Raw genomic sequence first — 20,532 nt, 5'->3', positions numbered from 1 at the left:
TGGCTCTACTATTCAGATTATAACATATTTATAGGAAGTTCTAACCCAATGATGCCCGGAAGCTCTGGTGGTACAAACCCTATGATGCCAGGAGGTTCTATGACCGGGACAAGTTCAGGAACGCGCACGTCTGCAGGTTCCGGAGGTGATGTTTACATGACCATTACACAAGAAACTAATAACAATATTAAACCAATCTTTATTTCTATCAAGCAATGATTCTTTGCATGAAGTCTGTGTTTGTTTTAACCAGATTTTGTTATAACCCTTATTCTATGTTATACTTATACAAGAGCATTGCATGTGTTTTAAAATCGCTTAAAAATATACTCTGCGTATTGAACATATCTAATATCACGCAAGGAAAAAAAATATTTGGAGGTAACATTTCAGGTTCGAATCCAGCTGCTCCGTCGTCTTCACCGCTTGATCCCCTTGGTGCTATGTCAGGTACCATCTGTTTCGCTTTAACAGCTTGCCGCTTTTATCATATTGTCATCTGATATTGTAAAAACCTTTCTGTTAATACATTTTTTTGTGAACAGTTTTATATAATTTGAAAATAGTTCGACAAATTTTATTTTGACTGCTCCAATTCCTTACTGAATAATTTTCTTTAATTTTATACATTTTGAAATACATTTTAGTCTAAGGCATGTTTTATTTTCTAAATATCATTTTTTGCTTCAATATCTCAGTCTACAGTGTTTTCTAGCATCAGATTATTTGAATTTCATAGGTGGCGCACAGAAATTTTCAGGCGGAAGCAGTTTAATGGATCCGATGGGGTTTATGGGAGGTAATTTAAGGAAAATCCGCATACAATATATACTATGTGCTTCTCTTGCTTTGCTTTTGCTTACTTGCTGTGCTGCTTCCATCCTTGAATTCTGCGTCAGATCAGCGGATGATTAAATAAATTAACATTTTCGTTAAATGTATTTCCACACTGGAACTACTTTTTCATTGTAAATGTATTATTTAGTTATTTACTGGTCTTTACTAATTTTTCTAATATGGTGATTATATATGATTAAATACAATTCATTATATTCAATTTTTTTATGTGGAACAACAGTTACGAATATTGGAATAAGAAAAGTAACATTACACTTACATTCGGAAAAAGAAAAGGCTGAATACAAAGATTTTCTGATCAGTTCAATGCGCTTATCGCGCGAACATTTCGTGTAAATATCAGTACATGGTAAAAGAAGAAGTGAATAGTTCGTAAAAACTAACGAACGTGTTTTTATTAACTTTAAACATGCTGAATTTCTTAAACTGACATTATGCCAATCCAAGTTTTTGCATTGCCGGTGGTGTGTAGTTAAACGATATGTTTGAAATATATATTATGTTTTTATTTGAAACATTGCTTTTTTACAGGTGGGGGACTTACAGGAAACATGAGCAATATGTTTTCTTTGACTGGCAAAAGAGCAATCGATTTGTTTAAAGGTAACAATACAAATATCGTTCGCGCATTTTGTTGGCTCAATAGTTAATTCTGACATATAGATCTGTCAGTTTCAAGACCGTTTGCTGGAGCAGTACTAATGTTATTGAGTATGGTTGTTGCATAAGTATGGATTTAATCCAGAGTCCTGGAATTTATCCCCAGTAACACAGCATACATGTTTTTACAATGTAAAATGATGATGAGGGAGAAAACTAATAGTTAAGTGTAGCAAATATTACAAGTGATTAAGAAGCGTAGCACTCGCTTGTTTTGATTACAGGCATTCATTTCTTCAGCGAGGGACGATACTGTTACGCATGCCATTAACAGCAATCTTTGTAGTTGCTGAGAAATAGCAGAAAGCTTTTTCCTTTTTTTATTTTCATTCATTTTGAAGCATTTTCTTTCATTAAATTAAAATCATATTTCTGTCTTGTATCTATAAAGGTATAGAAAATATCCGCGAAAAGTTTTGAACGTTTCCACACTTTACGTATTTCAGGCATGGCCAAACACAACGTGAAGACAATAAAAGAAGATAATGGTTTGGTGGGACTTCTCGCAGGATCAGTAGCATACAACGAGAAATATTAACGACTAATTAGAGACAAAAATTGGACGACATTTAATTCGAATAACATACATTCTCGTGAATACTACATATCAACATATAACATATCATATGTTATAACATATAACATGTAAACCAGTATAACCTTTGTCATGATTTATATTAAGATATAAATCTATACAAAAAATATTGCATTTTGTTACGAGTACAACAGAAATACATTTTATAATCATGCAGAATGTTTTTAAACTTTATAAAATGCGTAAGCTTATGTAACCTTTAAATTCTGGCATTTTAGAGGTGATCCTAATTATTTATGTGATAAGACCATTGAAAGGGTATTGAATATCGTCGTATCTATTGATTTAATGTTTCTGATAATCTCATCAAAGTATAACTATCTTCTCATGTTTAACAGTAGAAAACTCGTAAACATACAGAGACATACAGAGAAAACGAAAAGTTAAGGTTGAATTTGACTGTGGTTTTGTCACCATTTATAGGTTTCCGAGACTGATGCAATGAGTGCGCCTGTTCATTGGTCGACATTTAGAGGTTTCAGGTATTGATTTAAAACGTACGTCTGTCCATAAAGAATACATCGTGGCAATGATTATAGTACATTCCATTTACACCCATGTTTACCCTGTCCTTTCAGGAGTGATTGAAAAATGTCTAATCAACACAAATACTACTGAACAATTTCACTTTAATTTCTGATACTACTTTTTATACACGTGAAACTTTTGGTACTTTTAGTACATTGCGTATATTTACAAAACACAGTATCTGCTGATTTTGCGTTTTCTACAAAGTTAACACACATGCAGCTTCAATGAATCAACTATTTAATAACGCATCGAGCTCTTTCCGAGTGACCAACCATCTTTTGATGAATTCTTGTTCCTCAGTCTGCGGATATTTGTACACATGTATCAAAGACCTTGATTCTCCAGCAGTTATCGACGCGAGAAAATCAAATACCCTGGCAATGCCATCATCTGGCCACATTCGAGACAATGCCATTGATACTTTGCAACACCATGCTTTTCCAAAAACTGTTCCACTAAATCACCTGTTTTGACATTGAAATGATTTGGTAGTTTTAATACCGATGCAAAGTCTACAGAAATATGTAACGGGGTATCTGTGCAATGATATACAAACTGCATGAGATAAGCCGGAATGTTTAAACGTACACCACTATAATGTGGATAATTGAAACCACCATGACTCCAGTGTTCTGGAAATTCCACAGTCGGTATGACTGAATCTAAGATATTAGATATAGATAGTCCAAGAACCTCTGTATGAAGAATATAAAATTCTCCATCCCTTGACAGCAGGTGTTTATACCTTTCCACATCAGTAATTCCATATATTGACAATATCTCATCGAGGCATGGATCGTTAGGGTAAACATCAATATCAAATACGCCAACATCTACCCTTTCGCCTCCATCAAAATCTATAAGGATCGACAGTCGAATTTTAGTTGTTCCGATTGTTTTGGTTTTTGCATTTTCATTCAAAACGTTGCACATTTATTTTCATATGGTTTCGTGCGCTTCCCATTTTAACCATTGTCCCTGAAAGTTTTGGATTTATGGCGGCAATTTTAGCACCAATGGAGTTCATTATGCTATATTTGTTTGATTCTGTATCATCTTTGACGATTTGCTCTGCGTCTAAATTCACCAGAAATTGCTTCAGCTCCTGTTTTCCATGCTCATTATACCATCGAACGTGGGATAACGCCAGTTCTTCAGTATCACTAAACCCAGGACTGAAACCAAAAGCAATTCGCGACTTCCATAATGCATCAATAAAATCTCATACACGTCTACCAGAGGTTGATAATTTCATCTCCATTTACTTAACTTTAAACTTACAGATCAATTTTGGTCTTATATTTTACATATATTAATTCTTTATCCGAGTGAACTGATCTTTACCGAACACTAAGTATAAAATATCTTAATTTATGGTAATTGAATTGAAATTGCACCTTTGATGTGCAATAATAGCCGAACGACTACGATTTTAAATCCACAAGACAATAACTTTCAAGGATATGGTATAGGGTTTTTTAAATAAAATTTTACAAAACCTGTACTTAAATATATTAAAAATGAATCAAATGAAAATATAGAGGTTTTTTTATTCAATTCTGTGGCATCTGGGTCATATCTATTGATGTACATTTGTATATATGATATGCATGCCGATTAAATACAATTATCTATTCTACTTTAAGTCACGCTTTTATGTTAGGATAATTGCGATTTAATCAATAGTAAAATTAGAACTTAAGAGAAAACTTGGTTTTTTAATTCAAATGATTTTTCCGTGGTTATTTATGCGGAAAACTGAAATAATAATTTTATACCCTTAATAAAGAAAAATGGAATTGAAATTACCCGGTATTCTTATCAGATGACGTTGCTTTTCAAGGAGATAGTCATGCGAAATTCGATGACAAGATAGCAGTATTATCACATTGACCATTTATACAGTCATTTTACGATAAATTATAAATTTCTTTAAGAAGGATAATGTCTGTTTGCAATAATTTAATCCAAAACTTTAATAGTTATAAAACAAGTTTAATAAGCAAGTCATTTTAACATGCAGAAGAAATACACTGAGCCATATTTCAAATTGCGTTACTTTTGTGTATTTGTAAAAAATGTGATTATTGATTAAAAGGAATTAAATATAATTAGTTAGGAATTGATTTGTATGAAAGTAATGACAATTGAAGTATTCCTTGACGTGTGCCTGATAGGAATGAGTGTGTTGGACAAAAATCAACATTTTGGAGATCACATAGTGGTATAAAAAAATCTTGCAAATCAGGAAATGGTTGGCGTAGGGTGTTTAATACCGAGTATGTTGTCCGCGGGCATTAATTACGGCCTGGCACCGCCGCCGCATGATGCTGATGAGCCTGCGGACCTTGTGATGAGGAAGCTGCGCCCATTCCTCTATGATTGCATATCTCCGCTCCTGAACTTTTGTTGGTTGGACGTGGCGTGAAGAAATGGCTTTCTGGAGCATATCCCAAGCATGCTCAATTGAATTTCAATCCGGGGACCTCGCTGGCCAATCCATGCGGACTATAGTCGCCTCCTCAAGATATCGGTTTGTGATGTGGGCTCTGTGTGCTATGGGCGTTGTCATCCATAAGAATGAAATCAGGGCCGACTGCGTCAGCGTACGTGCGTACATGGACGTCTTAGATTTCATTGACGTACCAAACTGCCGTCAGTGTACCGTTTTCAATGATGTGTAAGTCCGTTTTCCCCTGAGCGCTTATTCCCGTCCACGCCATGACTGAACCCCCGCCAAAAAGGTCGTGTTCTGCAACGCATGCTGGAGCTAAGCGTTCATTTGGACTTCTCCAAACCATAGCCCGTCTGTCCGTAAAGTCCACACAAAACCTTGACTCATCAGTGAAGAGGACCGGGCCCAATCAGTAACCGCCCATGTGACATCAGTCTACGCCCATTGCAAACGCTCTTGAATATGGCGTTGTGTCAAAGGAATGCGAATTGTTGGCCTCCGTGACCTCAACCAAGCATCATGGATCCTGTTTCTAACAGTTTGTGTGCTAACACGCACACCAAGTGCATTCTGGAAGTTGTTACGTAAGGTCGTAGCGTTCGAGAACCATTGGCGCCTGGCCTGAAGGACAATAAATCGGTCCTGGCTTGAGTCGTTGAACGTTCCCGACCTCCGGCGTGGCCCTGCAAGACATTTCCAGTCATTTGGAATCGGTTCCACATCCTGGAGACAACGCTCTGGGATACCCCACGAACATTGGCAGCGTGCCGTTGTGAACGGCCAGCCTCCAACATTCCAGTACTCCTGTTTATCTCATCTTCACTAAGACGACGTCTTACCTGTCGATTTGCCATAGTTTGTTAATTTCGAACACAGTTTTACAATGAAACGAGAAAAGTCTTGCTGCTTGTACACGTTTAAGTGAAAACACCAAATTCCAATGGGTATGCTTTTCCACGTGCTTATCGTGCAAAGTGTACATGACAAATCGATGAATGAAGTACAGGATTATGAGGTCCCCGTACAGGTGTATCGTTAGCGAAAATATGATTTTAATATGATGATGATAATAGGACTGAAATATGCAATGTCAAAAAGGTGATCCTGTAGCATATATCAAAACATCAAGTGATGTTCAGCTGTTACTTATTAACCCTTAAAACCGTCGTAATTTGTGTATATTGAATTCCAAGCTGTCCATTGGTAATTGGATGGGTTTCAATAATAAAATACAAAAATTGAGCTACCAGCAGTATATAGATTAACCAATCTGCACAGATAAACACGCTGACCTTGCTCTTTAGTGGTGGTAAAGGCTGATCATTTTTAGGTCTTCCTTGACCATTATCTAGTATTATCTCACATATCGTGCACCTGCCTGTGATATAGCATTATAACCAATGGTCAAGTACATGTATTTATATTATATCTATCTATCCATGCTTTCAAACGGACAGAATGTGGAATAGACCTTTTATTGTTTTAGCTGTGTTGTTTTTAAAATGTCTGGCCGTCCAAAGCTTCCGAGGTAAGATTTGATTTACATCATAATTACATAACGAAGGTTTTTCTCTTGGAGGTTTCTAGCCTATTATATGTCTGCTTTAAGGGATATGTATCGATGTAACTGCAATAACACTTTCTACTGGAAAAAAATGTATTTTGAATTTCTCTATATAAAAGTAACAACAAAAATACAAATGAACCAAAAATAATAAAGGATGGTTATAATTAAGATTCAGCCAATTGTTTTCATTTTTTACTGTTGAGTACATAAGTTAAACGATTTTAGATTTCATGAAGTATATATCTGTGCAGGTAAAAGGGAAAGTAGACAAGATGCTAATCTTTTACAAGTACTCTCTGACAATGGACTCTACAATCCTTTAGATCCCACTGGTTTTATATTCGAAGGTATTTCGGAAAATTATTTTCACTTCATTTTAAGTGAAATGTAATGAAGTATTTTTATGTTCACAAAATGAAGTCCGTTAAGTTATAGTTATCATTGCTTTGTAAACATACTTATCACTGGTAATTGTTTAAAAGAGACAACTCGAACTTGATTCTTTTCAATGGAACAATTGCATGGGCTTCTTAAATTATTTTAACATATATTGCTGTCAAATATTTCGTTTTTGAAACTTCTAAGTTTTGTGTCAATACTTTAATTTTAAACAATAATTTACAAATAAAATGATTACACTATATCACTTGCAAATCATGTTATGATAATTTGTCTTTTTGTCTTTGCAGGCAATAACAAACAATATACTGGGAACGGTATAGACACTCCGAGATTTGATCCGAATAATTATGCGTATAAATATGCAGGTATATCTTATCGGAGAAGTAGTCAATTTAATTCATGTTAGTTTTGTATTTTTTTTTTAACATTTTTTATTTTTTTTTCATTATAATAGAAACATCTATAAAATTATAAAATGAAACAAAAAGTTAATTAAGTCAGTCAGTTATAATATTTGGTGGAACAAAAGAAATCAAAATATAGAAAAAAATGTCTGTTTTGTTGCATTTTAGGAGTAGCTTTCGGATCAGCAGTTAATCCATTCGTTCCAAGTTTTATGAATGCAGAATCTATTAATAATTCACCTAACTATAAACAGTCACGTGAACCTACGTCATCACTCGCAGGCGTTCAAAACAGAACTGATGAAATAAAAACAAGCAATATAACAAATGAAACGAAGAACGCGTTTTTGGAACTGCAAGTTGCAAGCGGATCATTGCCTTCTAGCAAAGTCCCAGAGTTTCTGTCTCAAACCTTCCCTGATAACATTATGTCAACATTAACAATCAATGCCTCAAGCATGTTTCCAAGTCTGAAGTTCAGCGGACAGCCAGGTATGCTCGGCATCGGGTCACAGGTTCCACTACAAACAGTTGTGCCACAGAATAGTCCAACTCTAGATCATCAGTATTTACCGGAGTCTTTAAGAAACGTGTCAGAAAGTTTGATACCGTCTCTTACATACAACCAGATATCAGAAATTGGAGAAACTAAATCCCAGACAAGTTATAAGATAAATCACAATTCTTCAAGCGTATCAAAACCTCTATATACCGGCTATCCGGGCATGCTTGGAATAGGACAGATGTTTCAAGATATTGATAGCAGTGGAAGTGAGCCTAAAGTGGAGAAAGATGAAAATCATCTCAAAGGTTATTCTAACGTTGAAACAACCAATTACATATCAGCTAAAGCAGGTGTTAATACAAATAATTGGAAGGGCGAATGGCCAGGTATGTCAAACTGATAGTAAAAATATCAAGTTTGAGATAATAACTAGTTTAACACACATTTAATTTACAGCTACAGTTTAATCTGATATACTTCATTTTTCATTTTTAGTCGTGGGCAATCACGGAACATCGTAGATATTTACAATAATATTAAAGTATTGTGTATAATTCAAGCGAATGTTAACAGTTTACATCGTAATCGCTTCATACCTACACTTAAGATCAAACGTTAACTAATGTTTTCCATGCTAGATATCTTGTTCTTGTCCTTCTTTTCAAGGGAAAAAAACATGGGCGGATTGAATGGCAGACAGTGCAGACTATGATCAGACGGTCCAAATGTGCCAGCTGATTTTGGTCTGCAATGGTCGCATTTGTATAATCGGTAACCGCCAGCAGCGAGCGCCTAAAATAAATATAAATGTTTCTGTTTACGAAAATCAGTCATGACAGGACACAACAAAATTCAAATTATTTAGCGAGTTACAAATGTAAACATCGTTTTGTAGAGAAAAAAAGAAAGCATATTTTGAGCATTGTGACTTGATGTAAAAGTGCAGTCAATTCCTGATATAATGTTGCATTTTTTGTGCGCTAAGTTTATTTTTGACATTTTCGTTTGAAGGTAAAACTTCTGTTGGTGGAGATTGGTCCGGCGATTGGTCAGAAAAATGGCCAAGTTAGTAATATTTTAATTATATACACATTGAAGCAAAGTTTGAAATCTAATTCGTAATATATATAAATGAAAGGATAATGATTAAGATTGTTTTTAAGACCTGTAATAGAAATGTCGTCCCATTATATAAACTCAATACACAATGTGTTTAGATTATTACGTATTGGTAACTTAAGATGTTAAGAAGTGGGTTCTATTTTTGTCCTTTCCTATCTAATCATTATATTAGATATTAGAGGAATGTGTTATACAGATCCCCGATATAAGGAAACCGGGGCATGAGAGATGCTACATTTTGCAATTTCTCTCATGATCATAAGTTTTGTATAATGTAGGAAAAATTTAATTTATCTTTTATAGAAAGTGGTATCAGTAACACGGATAACAAAGAAGGTCTAGCTATTTCAAACACCACAGGTTCTACAAATCAACAAAGCCAACATATCAACTGGGATGGCAGCTGGCCAGGTAAGTGAGATTTCAACAAATACTTTGATAATCATTACTTTGAAAGTTTGTGGCATTTTATATACGTCCAGGATTGTAGGACATATAGTGCTAAATAATTTATTGTTTTCATTTAAAAATATGCGAAGCTAAATCAGACTGTTGACTCTTTCGGATTCTTGGTTTTGATTAGGAACAGTGTTTGTATCAATACATACATGTTTAGTATGATATATTACTTATAAATACTATCTCCCATTTTGTTACAGCAATTTTATGTCTAAATTTTTATTTGTATTGCAGGGTCCGCTCGAAAAGAGACCTCGACAACTAAACCAAATGAAATTGGTACGTGCGTTTTTAACATTTATATTTATGCACGTTTGTCATAATTTTACATGTGCTATATGTAATATCTGTCAATATGAAACTCATGATCTCTTCTTAGTTTTATCATTTTCATCATTTCAGGAAATCTTAGTGAAACCATGGCAGCGCTTAAAAAGCTCATGAGCATTCTGGACAAATTCCCGTCTTCGTTTGACAACAGGTATTGTGAGCATTTAGAATTATTTAAATTCCTATCTGAATTTCGAAACGTACATGTCCTGCTTTAAAACAGTTTATTACGGGGAGTCTTATAGCAGATTAACTCTACCCCGTTGATTATTTTAAATGGACGTGTCGATCTTTCAATCGGGACAGATCATTTCAACCATTCACGACTTTCAGGGAAATTTTCAAAATATTTACCGGCTGTATAGCAAAATGTGCAGAACATTGAAAGAAGGCACGGGCATGTCAGCTGATCTTGGCCTGCACTGGTTGCATGGGTAGAATCATTTACCGCTATCAGGATAAATGTTAAAATATCAAAATGATAAAATTGAGTTACTAGTAGCATAGAGCATTGCAAGGCCGCACAAAAGAGCTGACTGACTTAAGATTTGAATAGTCATTTTCACTTGTCTTAAACACCATTTAATTCAATTGTATTTATCAATTTCTATTGCATGTACAGAGCATTTACTCTTTCCAAAAATGAATAACTTACCATAAGGGACTAGTTTTAATTACTGTTTCGTTCAATTTCTCATACGTTACTGTCTATTTTTATGTTCTTACAATCATGGTGGTTATTTTTAAGTTTTGCAATGTATTAATAAATGTAAATTGTCAGAAACATTTGTTAAGAATTATTATTATTATTATTATTATTTATATTATTATTTCAGTCAAATTAAAGCTGACCACACGTCGTTCAGCCAAATGGTATCTGGATGGAAAGATGACATGAAGTCTTAGGCAGCAATAAGATGTTATACATGTACCTGATATTAATTATAACATAATAATTGAAGAAAAATAACGATATCTGTCTTGTTGGACTATGTAGACGTTATGATATCTAAGTAACTTTAAAAAAAGTTATGTATAGATTATAATAAATTTGTTGCATGTGGAATTATTAGAAAATAAAAAATTGCACAATTCTCCATTTAAGTGATTTTATATTTTTCTTATCATTCGGGATCGTTGATTCCAATACTTGTCGAGTAACGAAGTGTTGAAGATGGAATAATGCTTAAGTCGGTGGTAGATGGTGTGAAAGATGTTGCATTTAACATTATCTCTTATGAACAGACTCAATAAAACCCAGTCTGTTATTTCCAGCTATTGTTTTTGTTGCCATTACTATCGAGGGATCTCGCACTCCCAGAGTTCATACAATAGTAAATATAGCAAAAAAGAGAAAATAACGTTTCAGTTGTTCATATAATGTATCATTCATGAAAATGATGTCTGTCAATACCATATATGATTTCTTGTTACAATCTTAACAAAACAATGCAGGCAATAATTTATTTATTGAAATACAATAATCACAAAGAAATCATCGTGACTTATACCTTGTTAATCAGCAGGTGTCTTCATTGTTCATAGTAAAACCTCACCCAGGTATAATTGTCATTAAATATTCATTGTTTTACACCAGTAAATAACCGAGTGTTTGATTAAATTACAAAGAAACATATTGTCTACAGTAAATCGATGATTACATGCGTTCAACATGCATTGTTTCTTCGATGTGCAAGGTTATGTGTAAGATACACTCATTATTCAGTTTAATTCTACAAAAAGCAACCTGAAATTGTAACTTTAAATAAGTTGTGCATAAACAAATAAAGAAGGCCGTGAAGTTGCGGCGAAATGAGCATAGTAAGCAATCATATCAATACAAGTCGTCGATACCTTGTCTGAACGTCACAGTGAAGAGGTTCATATTTAGAATTAAAAAAGAAAATAGTGAAATGTGACTTAATGTTCGAAACGAAAATTTATTTCAAACTATTTTTATTTATCATCAGCTATGCTTCCGGTATCGATTTACATTTTGTTCTTGCCGCGGTTTGGTGTAATTCATTGCATATTACGGGAGTTAACAAACGTGGATTTTGCACCAACCGGAAGGACCTCTGGTATTACAGTATCTGACCTCGACAATGATGGGACCTTTGAAGTTATTGTTGCTGTGTAAGACTGAATTATGATTTTACAAAATACTTAAGCATACTAATATTATTGTAGAAAGGAAAGGAAAATTAATGCATTTTTGTAATTGAATAAAGGTTAAGAAAGTATAAACTTTGGAATTTTATTCATTCAAGCTAAAACTGTTATGTAATGTACTACTATCAAATGTCAAGTCAATCAGGTAGCCCGGTCATGTAATACAAAAATGGCATATGAAATGTATCTATTGATATAATCAACTATATACGTAATTTTCACTTCTTCTTTTGGCAAACAGGACCAATGGACCCAACAAAATCATAAAATTTGACAGAGACACCAAGGCATATTATGATGTTTTTTCAATGCAGCCAAAATATCATGCATCACGTGACAATACAGGTAATATAATATGTGATGTGTGTATATTTCCATTATGAATCAATTATTTCTGGATATCAGTGTAATACCCTGTAAAATGATTTGACATATATTTTTCCTGTTGAATATCTGAATTTTATAAAGTGACACAATCTTATAATTGGAAAACAAGACAAATGCTCTATAAACAGTATAACAATACATGTATTACTATTTTATTGTTATTATTGCACCTATCTCCTTATTATTAAAAAAGTAACAACATAATCAGGTGAAATCTCTTCAATAGCAAAAGCATGTAATGTATCATTTTAAATTTAAAAAAAAATCAAGATAACATTGCAGTAATTTTAACTGGTAGAGTGAATGATTGCAGTGATATTGACTTGTGTAACTACCAGAGTAAAGTCAGACTAGGCTGCACATCCGGGTACTTTGTTCAAATTCTGCACTATCGGATGCTCACTTTCATTATTTCAATGTTTCAAATCCCTTAACTATTTGAATTGTCCGACTACAACGCAGGATAGGTTATTTAAGTTTAGCGGAGTGAGTGTTAAAAAACAATTTCTCTTGTGATTTAAGGAAAAACAATGGCTGTGTGCTCATGTGACATAGACGGTGACGGAGAAGAAGAACTTTACATACATAATCACAATGACGTCTATCCTGTATCAGATGATGTCACTATTGTCCCTGATAAACTTTTCAAGATGATAAATGGCCAACATGTGGATTTATTTGCTCTGTCTGAAACTCAAAGAAAAATGGCACCAAGACATGGCGGTTACTCTGTAGCGTGCATTGATCGTAACGGAAATGGTCAATATGACGTCATTGTTACGACGTATACAAAAGGTGATTTTATGTTCATTTAAACAATTATAAAGATTGTGTTGTTATTAACATAACCCTTAACTTACGTTTATATACAAAATGTTTGATGAAATTTAACTCTCGTAAATCAACGATTGTTTTCCAAGATTCTACTTCAACTGTTTGCGCAATACTCAAATTAGATCAGCCATATTTCATTAATAATAATAATAATAATATCTTTATTTAAAGAAGGTTACACATTAAGAACATACAATAACAATCATATATATCTTATTTCCAAAGTGGCCTTCTGAAAAAGAAAACAACAACAACAACAACAGGACATTCATAGGTAGAAAAATGAATGTATAATATGTAAATTTTAGAATAATACAACTCATATACTTTCGACAGGCACTCAACAATTTTTGTTAAACATATATGTATATTGCATCATTTGTTCGTTCGTTCATTCGTTCGTTCATATATTTATTCATTCATTCATTCACTCACTCACTCATTCATTCATTTGAACATCAAGATATGCTTTGTATTTTTCTTTAAAACATTTAAGGTTATTAACATTACGAATATTTAAAGGTATATTGTTCCAAATGTTCATGCCATAATAAGAAAATGTGTCTTTAATATAATTTGTTTTAGGTCTTGTCCATAATACAATATCTTTCCGTGACCTAGATCTTAAGTTATATATTTTGTTGTCGGATAAAGTCATCAGTTCTGTCATATACGTCGGTGCCATGTTATTTAAAGTTTTAAAAACAAGCACCGCCGTGTGGTATTTACATCTGTCAAGGAACGGTAACCAATTAAGAGTTTCGAATAGATTTGTTGACGGAGATCTTTGAGGTTGCTGTAAAATGATTTTAGCAATTCGTTTTTGTAACTTACAAACATTATTTATGTAGTTTGTGTTTCCTTTACCCCATATAATACAACAATAGTCCATAATAGGCAATATATATGCATTGTAAAACAATAATTTCATATCAAAGTGCAAAAAATACGATATTTTTTTCAATAAGGCAATTTTTCCGTTAAGTTTTTTACAAACATTGTCAATTTGCAAGTGCCAATTTAAGTTGTTATCTATGCAAATACCCAAGACTTTTGATCAGTTACATTTTCAAGAGCTATTTCATTTATCTTAAGAATTAATTTTCTCATAATATTTACTTTTTGTCTTGTACCTATTACCATACATTTTGATTTATCTGGATTTAAGGCCATATTATTTATTTTGCACCATTTGTCAATGTTATTTAAATGATCTTGAAGTTTTATTTCTACTTTTGATATATTTTCTCCGGACTCATAAAGAGTAGAATCGTCTGCGTATAAATCAATTTTCATATCATTATCAATGAAAGCTATGTCATTTATGTATATTAGAAATAATAAAGGTCCTAATATTGAGCCTTGTGGAACACCGGAAATTATTTTCATTGTCTGAGATTGTAGATCACCTATCTTAACTAGTTTTATTTCTTTTAGAAAGATATGACATAAAAAACTTAACGGCATTTTCAGAAAAATGATAAAGTTTAAGTTTATGCAAAAGTATTTCATGGTCAACCAAATCAAAGGCTTTCTTTAAGTCTAAGAATACAGTCCCTATAATTTTTCCACTGTCAACATCTTTTAACCAAGTAACTATTAAACTTATGAGTGCAGTATTACATGAATGATTTTTACGAAATCCTGATTGTCTATTATGAATAATGTTCGTTTTTTCAAAGAATGAGTGTATTTGTTTGGCAATATGGCGCTCAAATATTTTGGATATAGTTGACAAAATTGATATCGGTCGATAGTTATTTGCTTCATTCTTATCCCCCGATTTAAAAATAGGTATAACTCGAATTCTTTTTAAATCATCTGGGAAAATATTAGATTTAATACTATTATTGATAATTGATGCAATTATTGGTGTAATATAATCTCCACAACATTTGATGATGTTTGGTCCAATTCCATCTAATCCTGTAGATTTTTTAATATTCAGTTTTTCAATAATAAGTTTTACTTCAAACGGTGTAATTAATTCAATATTAAATTCATGATGTATTAGCTTTTGGTCTAAAGTTTCTTTCAATTTTGAAAACTTTGTATTTGAAAACTTTGTTTTATGTATGACATTCGAGATATTGACAAAATACTTATTTAATTCATTTATAATATTAACAGTTCCGTAAATTTCTTTATTATCTGTCACTAGTCTGTCTGGCATTGTAATACTACCTTTTTTATTTAGATTTGAAACGTCCTTTAAATTTTTCCATAAAAATGCCGGGTCTTTGTTATTTTTAATAGCATTGTTAAAGAAATCCCTTTTACTTTTTTTAATCATTGATGTTATTTTATTTCTGAGCAATTTGTATTGTTCATGTTTCCCTACTTTATGATAGTAATCGCGTTCGTGTATAAGATATTTTATCTCATCAGTAAACCATTCCGGGCGGTGTTCACGTTTGATACGTTTTTCTTTTATTGGTGCATGCTTTTTCAAGATAGTATTTAAAATGGAGTAAAATAAGCTAAGGGATTCATTCGGATTTATTATGTGCTCGACTAATTCAAGATCGGATAAAGCAAGGTCTGCCTGAAAATCAATTTCATTGAAGTTTTTAAAACATCTATATTTAATCGAATTATATTCATTAATCAATCGGGTACTACATGCTTTCGTTGATCTTGAAATACCTATCGGATAATGATCACTTAATGAGGTATCAGAAACAAACGATTCAATAATATATCTGCTACTGTTTGTATAAACATGATCTATAATTTTTTGGGTACGTTTTGTTATCCTAGTAGGATCTGTGATAAGCTGTTTCAAACCATATTTCGTTATCAAATCCCCCCATTTTGTATTGTCATATATTTTCTTTTTATTCATTGGATAAAAGTTTATATTGACATCTCCTAGAATATGATATTCTATATTTGATATATCTATTATACTATGTTGTTTTTCATAATCGTCAATCCAAGATTGGTGTACATTTGGTGGGCGATATATAAAATTTAAAAGAAAAGGTTTGCAATTTGGGTAAATAATTTCCAACCAAACATATTCTAATTCGTCCGTTTCTATATCGTAACGGCGCCGATATGGCACCTTGTCAGCAATATATATTACAACTCCCCCGCCTTTTTGACAACTTTTACGGTCCTTTCTTTCATGTGTGAAATTGTTAATATTTAATTCATCGTCTGTTGTATCATCACCAAGAAATGTCTCAGTAAAGCCGAAAATATCTGGCGAATTTAATTTGTTTAATAGATTGTATTTTATTACATGCTTTTCGGTGATTAATTCTCTATTACAATTTACTTTACATACATGAAAAACTATAAATAAACGAATGGCCAACCAGAACGTGCAATCTATGTCTTCCCTTTTGTTATTTGTAGATTTATGCTACCTCAAAAGTAAAAATGTCTATTTCGTTATTGAATGAATTTTACATTATTAATTCAATAAAAATATGTGTAGAAACTTAATAAAAAGAAAAAACATTAATCAGTTTGAGGAAGTACGTGTTATAGTTACACATTAATAATATTGATTTTAATGTTAATTATATTGATAATCGTAGCTTCAATATTCAGAAGGCCGAGGAACGTACAAAATATTCTCAGCACGACCTAACAGTAGTGAAAATCGAAGTTTAAACATAACGCTAACAGAAATATCAAAGAATATTGGCTTAGATATAGAAAGGGGTAAGCAGGCACACTATTTTCCGATTTTCTCACTCAACCTTTCCTTAACACCAGTAAATGACAATAAAATGACCATGGCATTGTAAATGTTTACAATATATACTTCATTTGGAGTGTTATATTTTTTGTTATCATTACTAAATGAACGAATATGATAACATCAACTTTTTTAATAAGATCTGTTGTTTATAGATAAAAGTTGAGAGTTTATTTTAAAAGCACAAGTTATGATTATCTAATACATGTACCCCAGTAATTTTGGCGTGCATACGCATTTAATTATGTGACAAAATAATCTTCTGATGACTTTCAACAGATGGACGTGGAATACTTGTTGGTCCATTGTTCCCAAACAAGCACAGCAGTGACATTTTTATCACCAACGAAAACAGTTATACTATTGGTAGCCGCGTGAACAGACATGATGGCAGTAACGTTTTACTAAAGAATAAGGGTGATGGTACATTCGAGGATGTTGCTGAGAAACTAGGTATGGTAAATCTATTTTTATACACTTGATGATGAAGAAAGATTGACACGAAATAGATAGGAAACAATAGGATATAAAAATTAAAAATACTTGGTATAAAAAATGTAAAGGAGATAATAAATTCACTGAATAAATATAGACTGAACTCGAGATTTCTACTTTTTCCATTCTTTTTCATTGACACTGATGGCCTTTTAAATAAATTTCAAATTTCGTTTCAGTTTGAACAATTGTTTGACAATCCTTACATTAGTTGTATATATCTATAGATGTTGAAGACCAGGATAATAATGGCCGTGGTGCAGGAATTGTAGATTTAAATAATAATGGTGAATTTGCTCTAGTGTATACTAACTGGCTTGGTCCAACAAGAGTGTTTCAAATTGATGACGATAACGATATGAAACAGCTTCGTGTAAGTTTTAAGATTAAACTATTTATGTTTTTTGTGTATAAAAAAGTGTGTTATGTTTACAACGATCAGTTAAACCTCAATGTATTAATTTTTAAACCTCAATTTATCTTAAATTGTGCTGTGTTAGTCGGCATTTAAGGTTACAGTTAAACTTTTTTGAACTTTATTTTAATAAATGTTTAAAACATTAAATATAATATATTAGGAACATTGAAATCAATATGACAATCGCATACTTTTATACCATCAAACAGCTATCAAATTACATTTAAATACAATCAAATTACAATAAAATACAATTAATTCAACATCCTTATAAGAGTACAAAAAATCTAACAATCATTCTAGGAAATTAAAGAGTCAGCGTTCACATATCCAGCAGCATCAGATATTATATTGATGGGTGACTTTGACAATGATGGTGAAGATGACATATTGAAAACCGGTGCTAATGGGGACATTTACTTTCCGGAATATAATGAAATTTTCACAACAATACATACCGTGAACTCGTCACGGATAACCGTCTCGAAATCTAGTCTTGGTGATGATGAAAAATTGAAACGGCTCCGCATACGTGGTAGATATGTATTTATTTATCTTCTATCAACTCTGTTATGCTGTTTTGAGAAAACGGCCAGAAACTACCATTGCTTAAATTTTATTGATTGAATGTTCCTTGATAAGTAAAAACAAGGTAGCAATGATCAAAACGTTACCCTACTAATGAAATGTTATCTCATCAATAGGAATAACGTCGTAGTATGTAAAGAGACTTTGTTTGTTATAATTATGGTCATCAAAATCATCTTATCCACATAAGTAATAAGATTAACTGTTAAATAAGTCAAGTTTGTAAACTATATGAACGCATCTTCTGATTTTTCTAAATTTAAAATTTTACCAGATTATGTCAAATGTTGAATTCTGCTAAAGCCGGTGCTAAGGGGCGTGGACGGAAGCTTGCAATTACAAACAACCGTCCATGAACAGGCTCAATCAAACCGGGCTTGCAACATTTCAATTTTATCTTGTTTGGCTTTCATAAGGGATTCTACGGTGGCATAAAAGTGACATTTGCAAATTTTTTTTTTTTTTTTTTTTGAAACTTTTTTTTTTCAAAAAAAAAAATCCAAGTTACCTTATCCGCGGCCATTCGTGCCAGTGTTGAAGAGTCTACGCCTCACTTTCGTAGAAATTCCTCGATTTGAGACCCCATCGTGTATACCGAGGTACATTAACGGCTTACTTCATACCATTTTTGAACAAGGAAATGGCGTAATTTATACTATGGGAGATAACTATTTCTATAAGGTGTAACTGTTTTGATTGGCTTAAAAATATGTACGAAAAACTAAAATAAAATATGTACGCAAAACTAAAAAAAAATGTACGAAAAACAAAAAAAGGTTTCAAAAACAAAAAAACAAAAAATAAAAAATGTGCAAAAAAACAACAACAAAAAAGTTTCAAAAACAAAAACAAAGAAAAAAATGTTTCGCACATTTTTTATTTTTTAAACAAAAAAAAGTTTCAAAAACAAAAATAAAAAATGTGCGAAAAACAAAAAAAAGTTTCAACAAAAAAAAAATAATAATAATTTGCAAATGTCACTTTTATGCCACCGTAGGATTCTGTTTCTCTCTATCTTTTTTAAAAAAATATCTTTTTTTTATAATGCACTGAAATAACATTGAGACATAGATATTACCTGATATTTTTATTATTTTTAGGGATTGCTACAGCAGATCTCGATATGGATGGAGTTTTAGAATTATTTATTAGCCATGATATGTACAATAATAAGACATTTTCAATTTATCAAAATATTGTAAATAATTCCAACTGGATACGATTCCTGCCTCTATCTAAACACGGAGCACCTGCACGAGGCAGCACCGTGACGTTAACATTGTCAAATTTCTTACAAAGACGCGTTGTGATTGGTGGAGACTGTTCTTACATGTGCCAATCAGAACCAATCGCTCATTTTGGAGTGGGTAACAAAATAGTGAAAGACGTTGAAATTGTGTGGCCGGATGGTCACAAATTTCGACACTTTTTGTATAAACATGACAATAAGAAAACACTTAGTATAACTTATTCTGGAAAGGTAACGTACACTAACTTAGATACTGAATCCGAATATTATGTATCCGCAGCTTCTTTTGAAAAGTGGTGCTGTTTGAATATGATATTTAGCTTTATTTTTACATTATATTATTTGAATAATATAAATTTACTAGAATAAACAATTATTTACTCAACGTCTCTTTCAAATTCTATTTATTTTGTGTTTGTTAGAAAATATGAAGGAGAAAAAACAAACCCACAGCTTGCTGTTGAGTATGGTGGCTGATTTTGGTACACTGCGCGTTGCATTGGCGATAGCGACAACACAAAATATATCGTTATCGCCTTTTCGTCTTGTCACTAGCGACAACACGACAAAACGCCAAACGGGCGTTGTCGCACTGTCGTCCTGACTCTAGCAAAGCACGCCAAACGACGCGTTGTCGTGCGGCGCGTTGTCGCGATGTCGTCCTGTCGCTTGGCTTTAAAGCCAATCCTTCGATTTGAACCGAGCGACAATGTGACATCGCGACAACACGCCGCACGACAACGCGCCGTTTGACGTGCATCGTTAGCGACAGGACGATAAGACAAAAGT

General features: G+C 32.7%; 2 protein-coding genes across 2 annotated transcripts; both read left to right on the top strand.

The window, feature by feature from the left end:
* The first annotated feature begins 43 nt into the window (after positions 1–43).
* On the top strand, positions 44–2,364 carry LOC132713645 (uncharacterized). The gene is made up of 5 exons (XM_060696300.1): positions 44–145; positions 394–450; positions 740–799; positions 1,390–1,461; positions 1,965–2,364. The coding sequence occupies exons 1-5, from the start codon at positions 49–51 to the stop codon at positions 2,054–2,056; spliced, it is 378 nt and encodes a 125-aa protein (XP_060552283.1). The 5' UTR covers positions 44–48; the 3' UTR covers positions 2,057–2,364.
* A 4,102-nt stretch (positions 2,365–6,466) lies between these two features.
* On the top strand, positions 6,467–20,112 carry LOC132713677 (uncharacterized). The gene is made up of 15 exons (XM_060696330.1): positions 6,467–6,627; positions 6,918–7,013; positions 7,356–7,433; positions 7,641–8,363; positions 8,989–9,042; positions 9,403–9,510; positions 9,793–9,837; positions 9,961–10,039; positions 12,302–12,405; positions 12,970–13,242; positions 16,843–16,956; positions 17,273–17,446; positions 17,716–17,861; positions 18,210–18,441; positions 19,595–20,112. Exons 1-15 carry the CDS (start codon positions 6,558–6,560, stop codon positions 20,110–20,112), a joined length of 2,814 nt encoding a protein of 937 aa, XP_060552313.1. The 5' UTR covers positions 6,467–6,557.
* The last annotated feature ends 420 nt before the right edge of the window (positions 20,113–20,532 follow it).

Source organism: Ruditapes philippinarum, unplaced genomic scaffold (genome assembly GCF_026571515.1).
Source record: "Ruditapes philippinarum isolate M1 unplaced genomic scaffold, ASM2657151v2 ctg635_1_1_1_1, whole genome shotgun sequence".
Taxonomy (NCBI): Eukaryota; Metazoa; Mollusca; class Bivalvia; order Venerida; family Veneridae; genus Ruditapes; species Ruditapes philippinarum.
Note: the sequence above shows the minus strand (reverse complement) of the source record. Positions and strands in the feature narration are given on the sequence as shown.

Bases quoted from the DNA above. Each gene is read 5' to 3' on its own strand.
- LOC132713677 (XM_060696330.1), top strand. From the start codon at position 6,558: ATGTGGAATAGACCTTTTATTGTTTTAGCTGTGTTGTTTTTAAAATGT. The intron at 13,243-16,842 runs GTGATTTTATGT...TTCAATATTCAG, and splicing joins TGTTACGACGTATACAAAAG to AAGGCCGAGGAACGTACAAA. The intron at 17,447-17,715 runs GTATGGTAAATC...ATATATCTATAG, and splicing joins GGATGTTGCTGAGAAACTAG to ATGTTGAAGACCAGGATAAT.
- LOC132713645 (XM_060696300.1), top strand. From the start codon at position 49: ATGATGCCCGGAAGCTCTGGTGGTACAAACCCTATGATGCCAGGAGGT. The intron at 146-393 runs GTGATGTTTACA...GTAACATTTCAG, and splicing joins CACGTCTGCAGGTTCCGGAG to GTTCGAATCCAGCTGCTCCG. The intron at 800-1,389 runs GTAATTTAAGGA...GCTTTTTTACAG, and splicing joins TCCGATGGGGTTTATGGGAG to GTGGGGGACTTACAGGAAAC.